General features: G+C 39.6%; 1 protein-coding gene across 2 annotated transcripts in view; it reads right to left on the bottom strand.

Annotated features, from left to right (window-relative positions):
• Positions 1-278: 278 nt before the first annotated feature.
• SCPEP1 (serine carboxypeptidase 1) overlaps positions 279-17,979 on the bottom strand; it is a 37,439-nt gene continuing 19,738 nt past the window's right edge. For both annotated transcript variants that reach the window (XM_072646777.1, XM_072646778.1), the window contains 8 exons: positions 15,777-15,849; positions 14,026-14,063; positions 12,088-12,216; positions 11,882-11,975; positions 10,462-10,575; positions 7,647-7,784; positions 6,181-6,344; positions 279-1,223 (listed from right to left, as the gene is read on the bottom strand). In XM_072646777.1, the coding sequence (XP_072502878.1) occupies positions 1,155-1,223; positions 6,181-6,344; positions 7,647-7,784; positions 10,462-10,575; positions 11,882-11,975; positions 12,088-12,216; positions 14,026-14,063; positions 15,777-15,849 (819 nt within the window). In that variant the 3' untranslated portion in view covers positions 279-1,154. The remainder of the gene's footprint in view (positions 1,224-6,180; positions 6,345-7,646; positions 7,785-10,461; positions 10,576-11,881; positions 11,976-12,087; positions 12,217-14,025; positions 14,064-15,776; positions 15,850-17,979) is intronic.

The raw sequence follows: 17,979 nt of genomic DNA, 5'->3' as shown, positions 1-17,979 counted from the left end.
ATCTGCCAGAGAACCTGAGAACAGCTGGGTTATTGTTATTGTGTTTGTCCTTTGTTCTCAAAGAGGCCCAGGACATCAAGATGATGATATGACTTGCAGTTGACTTTGATTTGAGTGAGGGAGGGCTGTGCAAGGTCACCAGCCTCACTTTCTTCTCCTGAGCCATCTGGGTCCAGTGGCCTAATATTCATCAGGACGAATGGAGATGGCCCAGGATGCCATGTGAGACCTTGGGCGTTTCAGGTTAAGGTCTTAAAGAAAAGATCAAGGTACAGAAATGAGGAAACATTTTTGATTTTTAATGGTCAAGGCATGAAGGGTTAGATCTGATATGAGTTATGGGTGGATTCTATGAAGAACGTTGTCATCGCAGACCAGTCGGAGTACAGACAGGCAGGAGGTAGCAGGAGAGGCTGAATCCCAGGCTGGTGATGGTTCAGTGGTGTCAGAATTAAAACTCTCTTCAACAGACAGGAGGAAGTTGAGAACCTGCTCTCCTTCTTCAAGTCCACATAGGAAAATTTGCTGTCAGTGCTTTGCATATAGTTGGTGCTTAGTAAATGCTTGTTGGATTGGAACTCTTATGTGTGCAGGCAACCAATATCTGTTGATTTTTTTTCAAGTGTAAACAAAAGCCTCAAGAGGGTTCAGTACTGAAATGCTGACTGCTGACAAAGTAAACATAGAATAAATTTGGATTCTTTTAACTAATTAAAGATCTCAAATCTAAAAACAATGCCAAGATTGGCTTCATTAATGAGAAGCACACAAAAGCACTTGAAACTTCATCTTGATGAAAACAGGTCCATAAAAAAGGTCTTAGGCATCCTGTGGTCCCCACAAAAGCAAACAAACCCCCAAACAAACAAACAAACAAAAAAACAAACCAAGAAACAAAAACACCCACCAAAACTCAACCCTAAACCAAAGGGCATTTTTGGAAGGTAGTCTTGGGAGGCTTTCAGTCACAGCAAATCCTCAAATTAAGAAGATTTGTATGATGACTCAAGGTTTCACAGATCATAAAGAATTAATTGTTTGATGTCTAAAAAAGAAAGGCCCTGGGCAACCCAGTGGCCATTCTGTTACCCAACTCAGCAATGTGCCCTTGACATTGTACTGAGCTACAGAGGCCAGGTCAGCTGCCTTCCATCTCAACTCTCTTCTTGTCCAGTCACCATCCTCATCATTTTCAAGGCCATTTCCCCTTGGTCTGATGGAACCTGGGAAGAAAAATGAGTTTAGATATTACTGTTTAAAATGGCTTTGCAATTGTTAGGTTCATTTTGGGGACTTGGAGTTAGGGGGTAGTGTCTAAGAAATCTCAGGCTTTTAGATGGAGAACTGAAAGGGAACTTGGAGGCCCTTTAAATTGCCTGACTTTAGAGGGCAGGAAGTGGAGAGGATGACAAGTGAAATGGTTTGTCAAAGGTCACACAAGAAGTGGCAGAACTGAGATGTGACTACAGATGGTGACTCCAAATCTAGCACTCTTCCCACTGTACCATGATTGTATGAGAGAGAGAGAGAGAGAGAGAGGGAGGGAGGGAGAGAGAGGAGAAAAAAAGATAGAGGGAAGGAAGTAACAAAGAAAGAAAGAATAAATACAGGCATATCCATGAAAACACAACTTTAAATGAAATAAGGTTCTGCAGGCAGTTGCTAGTGACCTAATTCCAGATATCAGATCAATGTTATGCAAGGGCTTTGCAGGGTTAGGGTAGCATTTAATTTTTTATTCTTCACAATGTTTTTATTTTTTTCTCTATTACACATAACAATAATTTTTAACATTTTAAAATAATTTTTGAGTTCCAAATTCCCTCCCTTCTTCCCAGCCCCCCAAGAAGGAAAACCTTATGATAATTATATATGTGCAGTCATGCAAAACATACTTCCATATTAGCCATGTAGAAAAAGAGAACACAGACCAAACAAACCCCAAAACCAAACCCAAAAAACCAAAACCCAAAGAAAAATAAAGTTTTAAAAGTATGCTTTGATCCACATTCACACTCCATCAGTTCTTTCCCTGGAAGTGAATAGCATTTTTCATTGTAAGTTCTTCAGAACTGTCTTGAATCATTGTAGGGCTGAATAGAGTTAAGTGACTCAGAATTGATCATTGTGTAATTTTGCTGTTACACAGTTGTAACACAAGTTGTCATACAGTTGTACACAGGTACAATGATCTCCTGGCTCTGCTCAGTTCACTTTACATAAGTCTTTCCAGGTTTTTCTGCTACCATCCTGGGTAGCATTTAATTTTAATTTATTAGTGCTATTATTGTCAGATTATATTGTTCAGGGTAATGTTACATAGGGCATGCTACATAGAAGTAAGGTATTAATCATAAAAATAACACTTGGGGCATATTTCTAAAAAGAGTCACATTTCCCATGGCAAAGAGTCTCTTCCTCTTGAAAGGGTATGAGGGAAGGATCAGTATTCTTATTTAAGAGTCATGGAAAACCTAGAAATTATCTGAAGTAAAATCAATAGAAATAATTAAAGGAATGGAAAATTGGAAAAATTTTAAACGGTTTGCGTGTATCTAATGTCTTTTCCCTGTAAAGATCCCATAATGACTTGTGCTGTCTGGTTTTCTCAGCTATGATAAATTGTGCTGAGTTTATGCACTGCCCCTTATTTCCCTTTGTGGCTGATGTGAATGATCACCAATCTGTGCATCCCAGTGTTCTCAATGCTTACAATTTCCCTGGGTGCCCCCACCCCATCCAGGCTAGCACCTTCTCTTTGGTGTTCCTATGCTCCAAAATACCTTTTCCTTCCTTGTACCCAGTCAAACCTTCTATTACCTCAGGGCATAATACATTTTAGCTAGTTGTGCAAGGGGAAGTGTTTGATTTCACAAATTCACTCAACTCCACTCTGTTCATCTTCTCAGTGAATCAACAAGCATTTATTAAATGCCTACTACATGTCAGGTACTGTTGAGATGAACTCCCTGAGGGGAGACATCGCATACACATTTAGATATATACAAAGTAAGTGCAAAAGAGCTACCAGGTAATTTACCTAGTAATTTGTTTAGCCTCAAAAATGATGGTGAGATTTCAGTAAAACTATCACTATCAGTCTTAGTACTAAATAGTTTAGAGAGACACATTTTATGGTTGTTTAGTTATTTTTAGTCATGTCCTGCTCTTCATGACCCCATTTGGGTTTTTTTCTTTTGGCCAAAGATACTGAAGTGGTTTGCCATTTCTTTTTCCAGCTCATTTTACAGATGAAGAAATGGAGGTAAATAGAGTTAAATGACTTACCTAGGGTCACATAGTTAATAGGTATCTGAGATCAGATTTGAACTCAGGTGTTCCTGACTCCAAGCCTGAGTCTATCTACTATGCCACCTCGTTGCCCATAGAAAGACACATAGCAAAGATGGCAGAATAGAAAGACGCATATACTCTAGCACTTCCCCCACAGCCCACAAAATACCTGTAAAAAATGACTCAACAAATTCTAGAGCAGCAGAAGCCACAGAACAACAGAGCGAAAGAGGTTTCTAGCCAAAGGTAACTTGGAAGGCCAACAGGAAAAGTCTATCTTACAGGATGCTGAGCAGAGTGGAGCCCAGCCCTGGCCACGCAGCACTGGGAGGAACAGGACCTGAACAGACCTCTGGGGCAGAGTACCCAGCAGGGAGGGTCCCAGATCCCTCAACCCATAAGTGACAAAAAAAGCTCCAAAGGTCAGTGTGGGAAGGCTTTCCCAGCTGTGAGAGAGGGGAATGGGGTTCCCTCAGCATTGGCCCCAGGTGGCAGTAGCAGCAGGTGGCAGGTGGCTTACTCAGAGGTAGCCTGGGTCCATTGTCCAGGCAGCTCAGTTTAAAACCTCTGGTGGAACTAAGCAGCTGATCTGAACCTCAGCCCTCAGTAGTGGCCCTGCCTCCACCTAAAGCCACTGGGGGAATTGAGCAGCTGATCTGAATCTCAGCCTTGAGCAAGGTACTGGGGAGAGGAGAAGCACTAGGACCCTCCTCTTGACAAAGGATTCAGAAGTCAAGTAACTGGCTGGGAAAATGCCCAAAAAAGGGAAAGAAAATAAGACCATAGAAGGTTACATTCTTGGTGAATAGGTGTCTCCTTCCATCCTTTCAGATGAGGAAGAACAAGGCATACTGTCAGAAGAAGTCAAGGCTTCTTCCTCCAGTGCCTCAAAAATGAATATGAAATGGGCTCAGGCCATAGAGGAGCTTGAAAAGCGTGTCAGCAGCCTGCTAAAGGAAAATCAAAAAAATGCTGAGAAAAATAACACCTTTACAAAGAAGCTAACTCACTGAAAAAAAAGGTCCAAAAAGCCAATGAAGAGAAGGAGGCTTTAAAAAGCAGAATTAGCCAAATGGAGGAGAAGGTTCAAAAGCTCACTAACAAAATAGTTCTTTAAAAGAGAAAATCAAGTTCAGGGAAGTTAATGACTATGAGATAAACCAAGCAGTTAAAAAACAAAACCAAAAGTTTGAAAAAATAGAAGATAATGTGAAATATCTCATTGGAAAAACAACTGACTTGGAAAATAGATCCAGGAGAGACAATTTAAAAATTATGGGACTACCTGAAAGCCATGATCAAAAAAAGAGCCTAGACATTATCTTCCATGAAATTATCAAGGAAAACTGCCCTGATATTTTAGAACCAGAGGGCAGAATAAATATTGAAAGAATGCACCAATCACCTCCTGAAAGATACCTGAAAAGAGAAATTCCTAGGAATATTGTGGCCAAATTTCAGAGTTCCCAGGTCAAGGAGAAAATATTGCAAGCAGCTAGAAAGAAACAATTCAAGTATTGTGGAAATACAATCAGGATAACACAGGATCTGGCAGCTTCTACATTAAGGGATCAAAGGGCTTGGAATTGGATATTCCAGAAGTCAAAGGAACTGGGATTAAAATCACCTATCCAGCAAAACTGAGTATAATACTTCAAGGGAATAAATGGTCATTCAGTGATATAGAGGACTTTCAAGCATTCATGATGAAAAGATCAGAACTGAAGAGAAAATTTGACTTTCAAACACAAGAATCAAGAGAAGCATGAAAAGGTAAACAGGAAAGAGAAATCATAAAAGACTTTCTAAAGCTGAACTGTTTACATTCCTACATGGAAAGATAATATTTGTAACTCTTGAGACTTTTCTCAGTATTTGGGTAGGTGGAGGGACACCTACACACATATATAGACAGAGAGTACAGGTTGGGTTGAATCAGAAGGGATGATATCCATAAAAAAAATAAAATAAAAAATTAAGGGGTGAGGAAGGAAAATACTGGAAGGAGAAAGGGAGAAAGGGAATGGGGCAGGCTATAACTCAAAAAAGAGATAAGAAAAATTTTGTTCAATGGAGGAGAAAAGGGAGAAGGGGAGAGGGGAAAAGTGAAGCTTACCCTCTTCACATATGGCTTAAGGAGAGAATAACATGCTCACTAAATTTGGTATGAAAATCTATCTTACACTACAGGAAAGTAGGGGAGGAGGGGACAAGTGGGGTGAGGGGAATGATAGAAGGGGGGCAAATAGGAGAAGGGAGTAACTAGAAGTAAACACTTTTGGGAAGGGACAAGGTCAAATGAGAGAATAAAAAAGGGGGGGACAGGGTAGGATAAAGGGCAATATAGTTGGTATTATACAACATGATTATTATGGAAGTCTTTTGCAAAACGACACTTATATAGCCTGTATTTAATTGCTTGCCTTCTCAGTGGGGATGGGTAGGGAGGGAGGGAGAGAAGTTGGAATTCAAAGTATTAGAAACAAATGTTAAGAATTATTATTGCATATAATTGGGAAATAAGAAACACAGGTAGTCGCGTATAGAAATTTATCTTGCCCTACAAGAAAAGAGAGCAGATGGGGATAAGTGAAGGGTGGGGTGTGATAGAAGGGAGGGTACATTGAGGGAAAGGGTAATCAGAATGCAAGGTGTTATGGGGTGGGGGGAGGGGAGAGATGGGGAGAAAAACTGGAACTCGAAATTTTGTGGAAATGAATGTTGAAATCTAAAAATAAATAAATAAATACAATTAAAAAAAAAAGGGAAGAAAGAAAGACACATGGTGCAGGCTATCATAGCCAGCCTTTGGCTTCTCCAATATGCCTGTGTATGCCAGCCTAGAGGACACACACTTTTCATTCTGGAACAAAATGTTTTCCTTACCATGTGGCCAGCCTTGAGAATCCAGTAGAAAGCAAGGTTCTTATGGGACTTATAGAAAGCAGATGTATCATAAGATCCAGGATCAACATACAGAGGCTTCCTTTTCTTCTGAATGAAAGTAGTCAGCTCAGGCCACTTCAGTTTACGCAACCATGCCTCCTGACCTGTCAGTGATGAGAAAGACAAAGAAATGAACATTATCAGCAGTCTCCAACAAGACAGCTCTCTTGTCAGACAGACTTCTCCTATTGCTGTCAGTGGCTGGCTACAAAAGGGCTATAACCCATAGAAATGGACCACCCAAGTCTATCTGCACTGTAGAGAGGCACAAGTTTCCATTTTTCCCATAATTGCTAGTCAAATACCTCTCCAGCAACCTGATATGGCATTAAGAGACTCCCATAAATAACTGTATGGGCAAGGAGACAGCTCCAAACACAGTCAGCTGCCTCATGCAGACAAAGAGCAGGCTATGTGCAATGACAGTAGTCAGGCATTTCTCAAATCTGAAGTGGCCACCTGGCCCTCTCCTACCTTTCTAGTTCCCTTCTACCTTACTCTTCTCTATGTTCTCTACTATCCATTGATATTGGCCTCCAAAAGTGGGAGTGCAAGCAAGGTACTATTCATCCTTATGCTACCTGCTTTCTTTCTTTTTCTTTGACTCCCGTCCATCCTCCACTCAGCTACCAGTGACTTTTCTAAAGCACAAGTCTGACTTCACAATGCCCTTCCCATCCTTGCCTCCCATTCATTCAACTTCTGTGCCTCCCTTCACCTTCAAGATTATGTATAAAATCCTGTTTGGTGTTTGAAGCCCTTCATAACTCACTCCTTTCCTACCTTTTCAGGTTTCTCACACCTTGTTCCCTCCCATCTACTACACAACCTAGTTACACTGGTCTCCTTGTTCTTTCCACAGGAGACACCATCTCCCTATTGGTGTATTCTCACTAGAAGTTCCCTTTGCCCGAAATGCCCTCCCTCTTCACCTCTGCCTCTGGCATTCTCTGATTTCCTTCAGATCTCAGATCAAAGGCCTTTCCCACTCCCCTTCTCTCCCATTAGGATGGGAGCTCCTTGACCCAGTGACCACTTTTGTCTTCCTTTGTACCCCCAGTGTTTAGCACAGTGTTTGGCACAAAGCAGCTGCTTAATAAATGCTCTTTAACTTGAAAGGCTGGAGAGGGGAAGAGAGCTGAGATGAAGCAGCCCAATTTTATCACAAGATCTGAGAGCTGACTGGCAGGGAAGACACAACAGGATAGAGATGACCAGCTTCCCAACAAACTTAATATCATCAATTCTACTTGCCTAGTCAGTGAATTTTCATTGTCTGTTTGTTTTTAGGTCAATTCCTGAAACTCTCTCCATGTTATCATATCTTTCTCTACCCACCTCAACCCTTCCCACACATGGTGTCCACTATGAGATCTATTTGCCTTCCCCTCTCCATCCTTCCCTACCAATAATGTCCACTATGAGATCTAATTGCCCATTGTAAATGATGACGTTGACTCCAGCTTCCAGCAGTTCATCTACAATGTTAATCGCAGGCTTCATGAAGTCCATTTCCATGTTTTTGAAAACTAAACTTGATTGTTCTGCATATGTAGAAAGAGAAAAAATGGATTAGGCTTGACTTAATCAGAATAAGAGAAGTCACTGGATACATGACATAAGTAGTTTCAGTATATAATTTACTTTAATAGTACTGTTCTAAGTAGTGAATCAGTCACAGGTGCTTAGTTAATATGGCCCTATCTCAATAAACGAATAAGCATTTAATAAATATTTCCTATATACTGTGCTAAGGAATAGGGATACAAAAGAAGTGCAAAAATAATCCTGCCCTCAAATTTACATTCTAGTGAACAGAGATAAAACATATAAGGGAATGGTAGCTGGAGAGGAGTTTTGCTTTGGAAAGTTACTAGGTTGGTGAGTAAAAAGCCATAGAGCAGTAGATTGGCACACCTTTTCTTGTACTGATTTCATTATGGTTGCAGAACTGGAAGGGGTGTGGTGGAAGGAGGTGCCTGGGGAGTAAACCACAGCTGAGCGCAGGCTGAAATAGTGGGCAGTGGAAACCAGCTCACCATTTGGAATTCTCAGGATAAGAGTTCTAGAGCGAAAGGGTTAAGCTCTCAGGGTATGGTTTCTGGCCTTGGTCCTAATGCACCCTGACTCTGTGATAACCAAAGATTGAGGGAAGGATGGGCAAGTATAAAAAGAACCACCAGCACATTTCATCTAAATGCCTGGTAATGATTTGGCAGATTTCATTATATCTTATTAAAGAGAAACTAGACCTTGGGGGAGTAGTTTGCCTAATGTCACAAAGTGACACAGAGGCTCAGAAGCCAGATATTTCTAGGCCTCCCTAAATAATTTTGTGCTGGCCACCACTAGAAACACTTAACAAGTTAAGCCAATCCACGTAGCCTCAACTACAGCGTCTCCTTTAAACAGAGGTACAGAAAGGGTCAGTGATGGTCTTCAGAGGTAAAGTGGCCTAAAAGAAAGAGCCGTGGGCAAGGATTGAGAAGACCTGAATTTGCGTCCTGGTTTTGCATTAGCTGTGTGACCTTGGGCAAGTCATTTATATCCTCTGGGTCTAGGCTACACCATCTGTAGAACAGGGATAATTCCTTACAGGTTTGAGGAGATAATAACTGAACTGACAAAAGAAAGACACTTTTAGAAAAAGTATCCTGTTTTAAAGAAAGCATTATACATACACACGTAATCATTATTATCAGTTCTGTTAAAGTGGAGATAACCTGTACAACCTAAGTCACAAAGGTGTTACAAAGAAAGAAAGGAAGAAGAGGGGAAGGGGAGAAGAAGGAGGAGAAGGAGGAAGAAGAGAAAAAGAAAACGATTATAGACTACTGTTTGATGAACCCAAGAACATAAATGACTGGGCAAAGGATTATAAGAAGAACTGCCAGCAAAACTTGAAAGCAGTTGAGCAAGAAAGTTACATTTGGCTCAGCATTTACCCTATACATCACAATGAACTCCAAATAGCTACTTGACCTAAATACAAAAGATCACCTCATAAAAAAAGGGAAAATGGAGGGAAGACTCTTTCACCACCAGTGGCTTAGGGAAAAATTCTTAGCCAAGTAGGAAGATAAAATAGAAAATTTTGCTTGCATAAAATTAAAATGCTTTTGCATGAACAAAATCAACATAGTTAGGAATAAGAAGTCAGCAAGCATTTATAAAATGCCTGCTATATGACAGACACTATGCTAAGTCCTGGAAAGGAAAATGTCAAGTGGAGGAAAAAATCTTTGCCTCTTTCTGTCAAATATTGCTGATCAAAGTGTGTAATCTAAGATATAGAGACAATTGACACAAATATAACTTGAAGACGCTGATAAACAAGTAGTTAAAAGATCTGAATAAAGAATTTACCAATTAAAAGAACAGATGCTCTGAGGCATTAATAAGAGAAATGCACAATAAAATAACTGAGGTTTTGCCTTAGACCCCATAAATTAGTAAATATGACTCAGTTCATGTTGGAGGGGTTTGAAAGAGGCACACTGATACACTGTTGGTACAGCAACAAACTGGTCCAAACATTTTAGAAAAAAATGTGGAATTACACAAGAAAAAATGATGAAATTGTTCCTACCCTTTGCCCCAGAGTTCCTACTAGGGGCATATACTCTAAGAAGGGCAGTTACAGAAAGAAAGACACGTGGAAAAAATTATTTGTAGTAGCATGCTTTATGTTAGCAAACACACTGGCAACAAAGTGGATGCTCACAAGCTGGGGCATGACTGAACCGACTGTGGCATACGAATGTATTGGAATATTATTGTGCCATAAGAAATAATAAATAGGAGGAATTCAGAGATGTGGAAAGACCTGTATGAAGTGAAGAAAGCAGAACCACAAAAACAACACATACAACCAATACAATAATGAAAAAGAAAATAACATTAAAAGCCTGCTGAATTCGAGCAGAAGTCAATCTTGGTTTTGGAGGATGGAAAACATGTTACACATCCCTTTTCTCAGTAGAGGTAGGGACCTCTGGGTGTGGGAATTCTGCATACATTGCCAGACTTGGTGACTTTCTCAGTCTGTTCTGCTTACTGCTTTGTTACAAAAGCAGGTTCAAAGTGGGGGTAGGATATTGGGAATTAAACAAAAGGCATTGATAAAACATGGAGGAAAAGTATACTGTAAATCTTAAAGTTTATAAATGTTGTCTTCTCCAAAATCCTCTATAAATGGAACCTAATGATATTAACTAATACCTCCCCAGGTGACAAAATCTGGAATGATTTTGAGCTTCTTTCTGATGGGTCCATTCATGAGTGCACTTAACTTCTCCTGGTGTAGTTGTCTCACATGGCGGTGATAAAGTCGAACTGAAACAAAACCAGTCTGCATTGAGTCATTGGACTGAAAATAAATCCAAAAAGAAAAAAATATCATGACAGCCTCTTTCTTACAAAGCCTCCACAGTGAAACTACTTGAAAGATCAAGTTACAAACCAACATATAAAGTCTTGTAGCTTCAGGTACACTAATACGACAGGGTTAGAGTTTAGGTGGGAGGAGATATGCTTGTAAAGGAAGTGTTTTAGTTAGAAGATAGGAAAGAATAATCTTGGCTGTCCCTGAAAGAAATACAAATTGAAAGTGGAGATGGTTTGTTACTTTAGAAAGGTACACTCCATTACTTTGCTTTTGAACTCTAAGAGAACCTAGGTTAGGAACAGGAATGCTGTGGGGTTGGAAGGGGAAAAGAGAAGTAGCTGCCTCTCATTAGGGACAATTGGGGGAAGTAGTTGAGGGAAGAGAGGATGGCGATATGAAGTCCTTGGGGATATTTAGGAGCGTGAGAAAGTAGAGTGGAGGCTGATGTGTGTTGACTGGAATTTCAGGGGTCTAAGAATGCAGTAGGATAGAAAGAATCTCAGCAGTTGTAGTGAGAAGGTTCTGCCTGCATATGGATTCCTGTAAGATTAGAGAGTCAGCAGGAGAGACGCTCTGACAAAAGTCTAAGTTAGCAGGTACTAGTGTTTGTGCAGAGCTTGGCAGGGCTGGCCATGTGTTTAGCACTCGAGCTGCTGAAAGGGGGCATGAAGTCAGACCCTGAGCACTGCATAAGGCTGTGTGTGGCCTAGTTGCACCTATAGATACCACAGGCTGGCATGAAATGAAATGCAGTGAAAAAGTGTGAGATGAGATGCTGTCCAGTCTGTAACTGAATCCTGGACTTGGAAACCACCCTATTGGTTAGTCATGGGTGCAGACTGCCTGGAGCAGGGGAGGCTACAGTCTCATACCACAAGTCAATCGGGGCATTTATTAAGCACTTACTATGCACCAGGCAAACAGAAGCAAAAAGAGATAATAAAAAAAACAGCTTACCTATAAATTCAATAATTGGCAAAGTGGTGAAAAAGTCAGTTAAAAAGGACTTTCAGCTTGGAAATTATGCATCAATAAGGCGTTTGAGCTGATAAAGGGCAAATAATAATGAGTCTAAAGCAGACAAGAATTTTCCAAGTCTTTTTTCCCTTACAGTCAATCAAAAAAAACCATTTATTAAGCACTTACTGTATTCCAGGTTCTGTACTATCAGCTGGGGACACAAAGAAAAGCAAAAACAGTACCTGGGTATATCTTTAGGGTATGTATAACCTAAGGTCACCAGGCCCAACTCACCTAGATGATTCTGGGTGAATTCTTGGCTTGTCTTCATCATACTCTCTGGGGGATTTTTATATAAAACGTTGTAAAAGTTCACTCCATCTGTGTCCTGAAATTAAATTAAAAGTCATGCTGCTCTTACTTGTAACAGTTTTTTCTTCAGATCCTGAACTCATAGGTCTGATAACTGATTTTATCCCTAAACAGACTTCTTTTCTCACCTGCTCCACAAGCGTTTCTGCATCTGCCCACAGCTGGGTAGCCCATTCATATAGTCCTAAATTCATAGCCTCTACAATTTTCTCTCCAATTTTTATCAAATCTGTTAGACTTCCATCATCCAGAAGAGACTAGAATGCAAACAGAGAGGAAAAAGAGTTGTTAATTTAAAAGTCTAATCTTGGTTTTGTTTTGGGGACAAGGATCTTGTTGGGCTCATAGAAAATCTTATTTATTTTAGTAAAATAAAAATGTGAAAAATAAATATCAAGCAATTGTTTGGAATTTGGGGGAGGGGGGAAGTGAAGATACCTAAATATAAAATGTTATATTACAAAAATAACAGAGAACAAGAAGGTTTCATTAAGATCTGTGGTTGGGGAGAGAATTCTTTACCAGTCAAATGATAGAAGAGATCTCATACAGACACACACAAAAAGACAATTTTGATTAAAAGAACTTTTGCATATATGAAATAAAGGCCACATGAAAAAGAAGAAACTGTCAATTGGGAAGAAATCTTCACATCAAATGTCATTATAAGGGTATGACAAAAGAAATTGATGCAAATATATGAATAAACAGTTTCCAAAAGAAGAAAGGCAAGTTAAATGATGATACAAAAAAAATACTGATTCACTAATAAGAGAAATATGATTTAAAACAATTCAAGGTTGCATTTCACATAAATAAGAAGGCAATGTGACCAAAAAAATGAGGAAATAGTCAAATATTAGAGTGTCTATGGGAAGACAGGCATTGTTGGTAGAGTTGTGAATTGGTCCAACCATTCCAGAAAATTGTGTAATTATGTAAGAAAAGCTACTAAATTGTTCATATCCTTTGATTCAGAGATCTCACTACTAAGGTATGTACACACACACACACACACACACACACACACACACACACACACACACACACACACACACACACACACCCTGAATAGGTCAAAGAAAGTCAGTCACTGAACAAGCAATTTATTAAGTATTTGCTTCATTTCAGGCACTGTGATAAGCACTTCAAATACAAATAAAGACACCAAATATACCAAAATATTCATAAAGGCATTTTTGTGTGGTGCAAAGAATTAAACAAAAAGTGAGTGTCTGCAGATTGGAAAATGATTGAATGAACTGTGCTATAAAAGATAATGGAATATTATCATGTCATGAGACATTATTAAATTCAAGAATTCAGAAAGACATGGATACGCTTTGATGAACTAACACAGAGGGAAGGTAGAAGAACCATGACCAAAATAATTTAAGTGAACAAACACTAAAAGGAAATGGAACTTTGAGTAATTATAAGCAATTTTGGTCCCTCACGTCCCCTTCCCCCTCCTGATCTCCAATCATGTAACATGCTCCCTTCTCCTTCAAAGAAGTAGGAGAGTAAGGAGAACAGAAGACAACATGCCATCATTATTGGGAGTGTTCAGTGTGTTGGTTGTTTTTGCTTAACAGTTTCTTCTTCCGTACGAGGGAGGTTTTAATGTGGGGGCTGGGATGGTGATAGTGGTAAAGGAGAGGAATGGGAGGGGCTTCTACCCTGACAGAACAAAGGGCATCAATTTAAAAAAAAATCTCTTAAGGGAAGAATTTCAATGCAAAATAGCTGAAGTATATTTAACTGATGACAGCTGTCTTCAATCAAGAACTACTAGTAAAATATGAAGAGTTGTTCATGTGCCTGGCAAAATGATAAATCTGATTTATTTACTCCTATTTTCTGGAGGTTGGATGTTCATTAAAAAAAAAAAATCACCAATCTCTTTTAGCCCTCAAAGACAATTAAATAAACTAGTTTTCCGGTTGATAAAAGAAATGGCAATTTAAAGACAATTCAATACATACACAACTCCAAACTTTAATATTTCCAGTTGAAGGAATTTAGTTGATAGATATAAAAAATGGAATAAAGGAAGTAAAACTTACCATGCTATATAGATAAGGTCCCCAGGAAAGCACAGAATCTAAAGAGAATCACATATTTCCAGAATACATAAAGTAAGCTTGTTGCAGCTTTGTTTTCAAGGGAGAAAAAGCAAAACCTAACTTATACTCCTAAGCAGAATTTTGAAATGTTTATTTTATAACTTCCTGACTCCTTAACTCAGAATCATACTCTTTTGGTGATACTCATGGATTTCTCTGTGGTTAGGAGATGGGGATAGGGTGGGGTGCATGCTCCAAGGCAGGACTTCATTGCACATTTAATAAACGTTGTCATAAATAATTAAGTCTCCTTGCAGAAAGGTAGTTGACAGGTGGATTGTGGCCCCTTTGCCCAGTTCCCATCTTCTGGTAGCTTTAAACATTAGCTCATCCCCCACATTCTTGGCCTATATCCTGTTTGTTCCCCAAGTACTAGGGCTACTGTTTCAGAGAATGAGCTAGTTAAGGAAGGCTGAGAACAAGTCAAACACACCCAGCAAACTCATTGGCATTGGCTTTGCAGAATGTTGGGTTTGATTTTTGTTTTTTGTAATTTTATATAAACAGGAGGAATAAATGAACCTCCATGAACCTAAAGAACCAGTGCCTGGGAAAATTCCCCACCTAACTGTGCACTTCTAGAATATTGGGTTCAATTATAGGTGCCAGAATTTAGGAAGGAAGCTGAAGATCATGTTATCTGAAGACCTAGTAAAGGAACAAGTTTGTTGACTTTGGGAGAGAAATAAGGAGAGTGAAAGGGGAAGAAGGAAACTATGTGATTGTCATCTTCAAATATTTGAAGAACAGTCATGGAGAAGTGGGATTAGAGGATTCTAATCCCCCTAATAAGATTCTAAACTAATGCCCCTGTATGGTACTAGAAGGTAGAAATTGAAAAAATAGGTAGAAGCTTAAAGGGGGACGATCTGGATTCAAAATAATATGAATTTTCTACAGTTGGAGCTGTCCAGCAATAGGATGGGATGTCTTGCAAGAGTAAATTCCCCATCTTTGGAAAAGTTCAGTGGTGTAGAAGAGAGTCCTGTCTTGCTCCAGGCTGCAAATTAGACTAAATGACTTCTGAGGTTCCTCTTACTCAAAGGTTCTATGATCAAGCAGGAAGCCCCTCAGGTCCTAGGTTTACTTAAAGGCCACAGAAGCTTAACTACCTTCTAAGAGCCAAAGTTCCCAATGAAAAATGAAAAGTACTAATTCTTAGTGAAGACTCACAGTTCATTTCATGTGATTTTCATCCTGTTTCAGAAATGGCAAGAATGGCCCATTATCAGAAACAGACAGAACATGGTCATGCTCCTAAATGAGACCACAAAGTTATCTTTTAAGTGGATTTACCATATTATCTTACTGACAGCCTTACCCACAGGAGATATATGTATGGCACTAAACCAACATCTATCTGGTTCAGACTCCCGAAACTATACCCCAAAATCTTGAGTATTCAAATTAAAAATAAAATCAGCTAACTCGTATGTGCTTGGGACAAGGAAGCTAATGAAACTGGGAGGGTGAAAAAAGATCATCTGTTGTAATATGCATCTATCTCACAATTTCTAAAACAAATGGAAATTTCTGTTCCAATGCTTCCTGTCAAGCTCTGGGAGGCTTTTTAATATTGGAGGAGGACGACAGTGGGTCAAAAGCTGCTGTCTTCTCCAAGGGGCTGCAGAGTCAGGGCTCTGAAACACAACTGAGGGCTGATGGGTTGGGGAATGGACGAGAAGCCTTACCTACAGGAGAAATCCAGGAATCACCCAAGGCAACCCCAGCAAAGTTGCAATTTATACTCCCTTTTTGGATAGCCTGAGGGGAGAAAAAGCACATAAGCCTCAGAGTTCAAATCTTGGCACATGATTTCTGTTACTCTCTGTGTGACCCTAGGCAGACTACTTAACCTCTCTGGCACTCAGTTTTGTTATCTATAAAGTGAATGGGATGAACCAGATGATCTTATGAGGTCCCGTCCAGCTCTAAGTCTGTGGCCCTATGATCCTTGTCACACTTAGAAAGGCAAATTTTAAGTCCAGATATCCCTTCATTTGGTAAAAGGTTAGAGGAAAATCTTCACCTGATCCTTTTCACCAATACAGAAAACTTTTCTTTCTGTGCCTTTGCCTTGTTCTTTTTTCATGCCTAGAACTTACTCCTTTCTCTCCTGACAGAAGAATCCCTCTATTCCTTCCAGATCCAACCCAAGAACCATATTTTACGGCAAACATTCCCTGATCCTTCCATAGCTAGTGCCCTCCCTCTCTAACTAACTACCTTGTGTTAAATAATAATAGATTCATTTTCCATACACTTAAATGTCTTATACCCCAATTGAGTATAAGCTTCTTCACAGTAGGAATTGTATGTCTTTTTTTTTTATTTATATCCCCATACACCTAGGACAATGCCAGGCATGAAAGTGCTTAATAGATTCTTGTGGATAGATCTGATGGATACTCATATAGAAAGTATGATGTAATGAGAAGAGGACTGACTAAATTGGAGGCCAGCAGAATTGAGGGTGAATCCAGGTCCTTCAACTTAAGGGTTAAATGACTTCACTTAATCTCTTTGAGCCTCAGTTTCCTCATGTGTCAAGCAGCATCTGAGCTATTACCTTATGGATTATTGCAGAGACTGGAAGAGGTAACGTATATATGAAACACTTTGTAAAACACATTGCTGCTGTTATAAGGTACCATGTAAACGTAAGCTATTACTAACATTGTTATAGAAATATGAAGGCAGAATGCCTCCGCTGAGGTTCTCTTCTGATGCAAGGAGGTGATGGGAAAGGCTATGGAAAGTCTTTCAGGATGGGCCCAGTAATGGACCATAGGTGTGTCATCTGAGAATTAGCCTGGTGAAAATCAGAGGGGTTCAGCACCAAGTTTATCTACAGGTGATTTTCTGGCAACTGAATGTTATGAAAACTGTCTAACTGGATGAAGTACCCATATTAATTAATCTTGGACACTAGCAGTAGACATAAAAAGAGACAGTCTAATAATGAGGCTAGTATGCTGAACTCAGAGTTAGGGAGATATAGTTCAGATCTTGATTTAGACACTAGCTCTGTTGCTGTTTAGTTATTTCAGTCTTTTCTGACTCTCTGTGACCCCTTTTGGAGTTTTCTTGGCAAAATACTGGGAATGGTTTGCCATTTCCTTCTCAAGCTCATTTTACAGATGAGGAAACTGAGGTAAACAGGGTTAAGTGACTTACCCAGGGTCATATAGCTATTAAGCGTCTGAGGCCAAATTTGAACTCAGGTCTTCCTGACTATAGACCTGGCACTGTATTCAACGTGCCACCTAGCTGCCTCTGTGATTCTGGGCAAATCATTTAGCCTCTTTGAGTCTCAGTTTCCTCATCTGTAAAACAAAGAAAATAAGAGCACCTACCTCACAGGGTTGTTGTGATGTCTACAAAGCCTGTTGCTAACTTTAAAGTACCATGTTAATGTCAGCTATTATTATCATGGAGATAGCAGGAGCTACTTTTATGTGCTTCATCAACAAAAGTGAGCCTGATCAGGTCCACCCTTACACAAATCATACGCATATGAGAAAAATGAAGTGAGTATCTAGTGAAAGGTCTCAATTTCCTTTGGGCTATAAGTGCAGAGCACATCTCTGACCCTGCAATATGGAACACAGTCTTTTGTGTGAACACTCAAGTGCTACTTGTGCATAGTCACTGGCAAACAGCAACTTCTAAGGAACTGCTGAAACTTCTGAGAATACTCTTTAAGTTGAATGAGCTCCCCAAAGAACCAGAAATGCACACTAACAAACTTATGGCTCTACCATCAAATGCAAGCAGGAAAGACAGGGAAAGAAATTCCATTCAAAATAACTACTGACTATATAAAACATCAGAGACTCTGGCTACCAAGACACCCACAGGAATTCTATGAATACAACTACAAAACAGTCTCTA

This window comes from Notamacropus eugenii, chromosome 2, assembly GCF_028372415.1.
Source record: "Notamacropus eugenii isolate mMacEug1 chromosome 2, mMacEug1.pri_v2, whole genome shotgun sequence".
Lineage (NCBI taxonomy): Eukaryota > Metazoa > Chordata > Mammalia > Diprotodontia > Macropodidae > Notamacropus > Notamacropus eugenii.
Note: the sequence above shows the minus strand (reverse complement) of the source record. Positions and strands in the feature narration are given on the sequence as shown.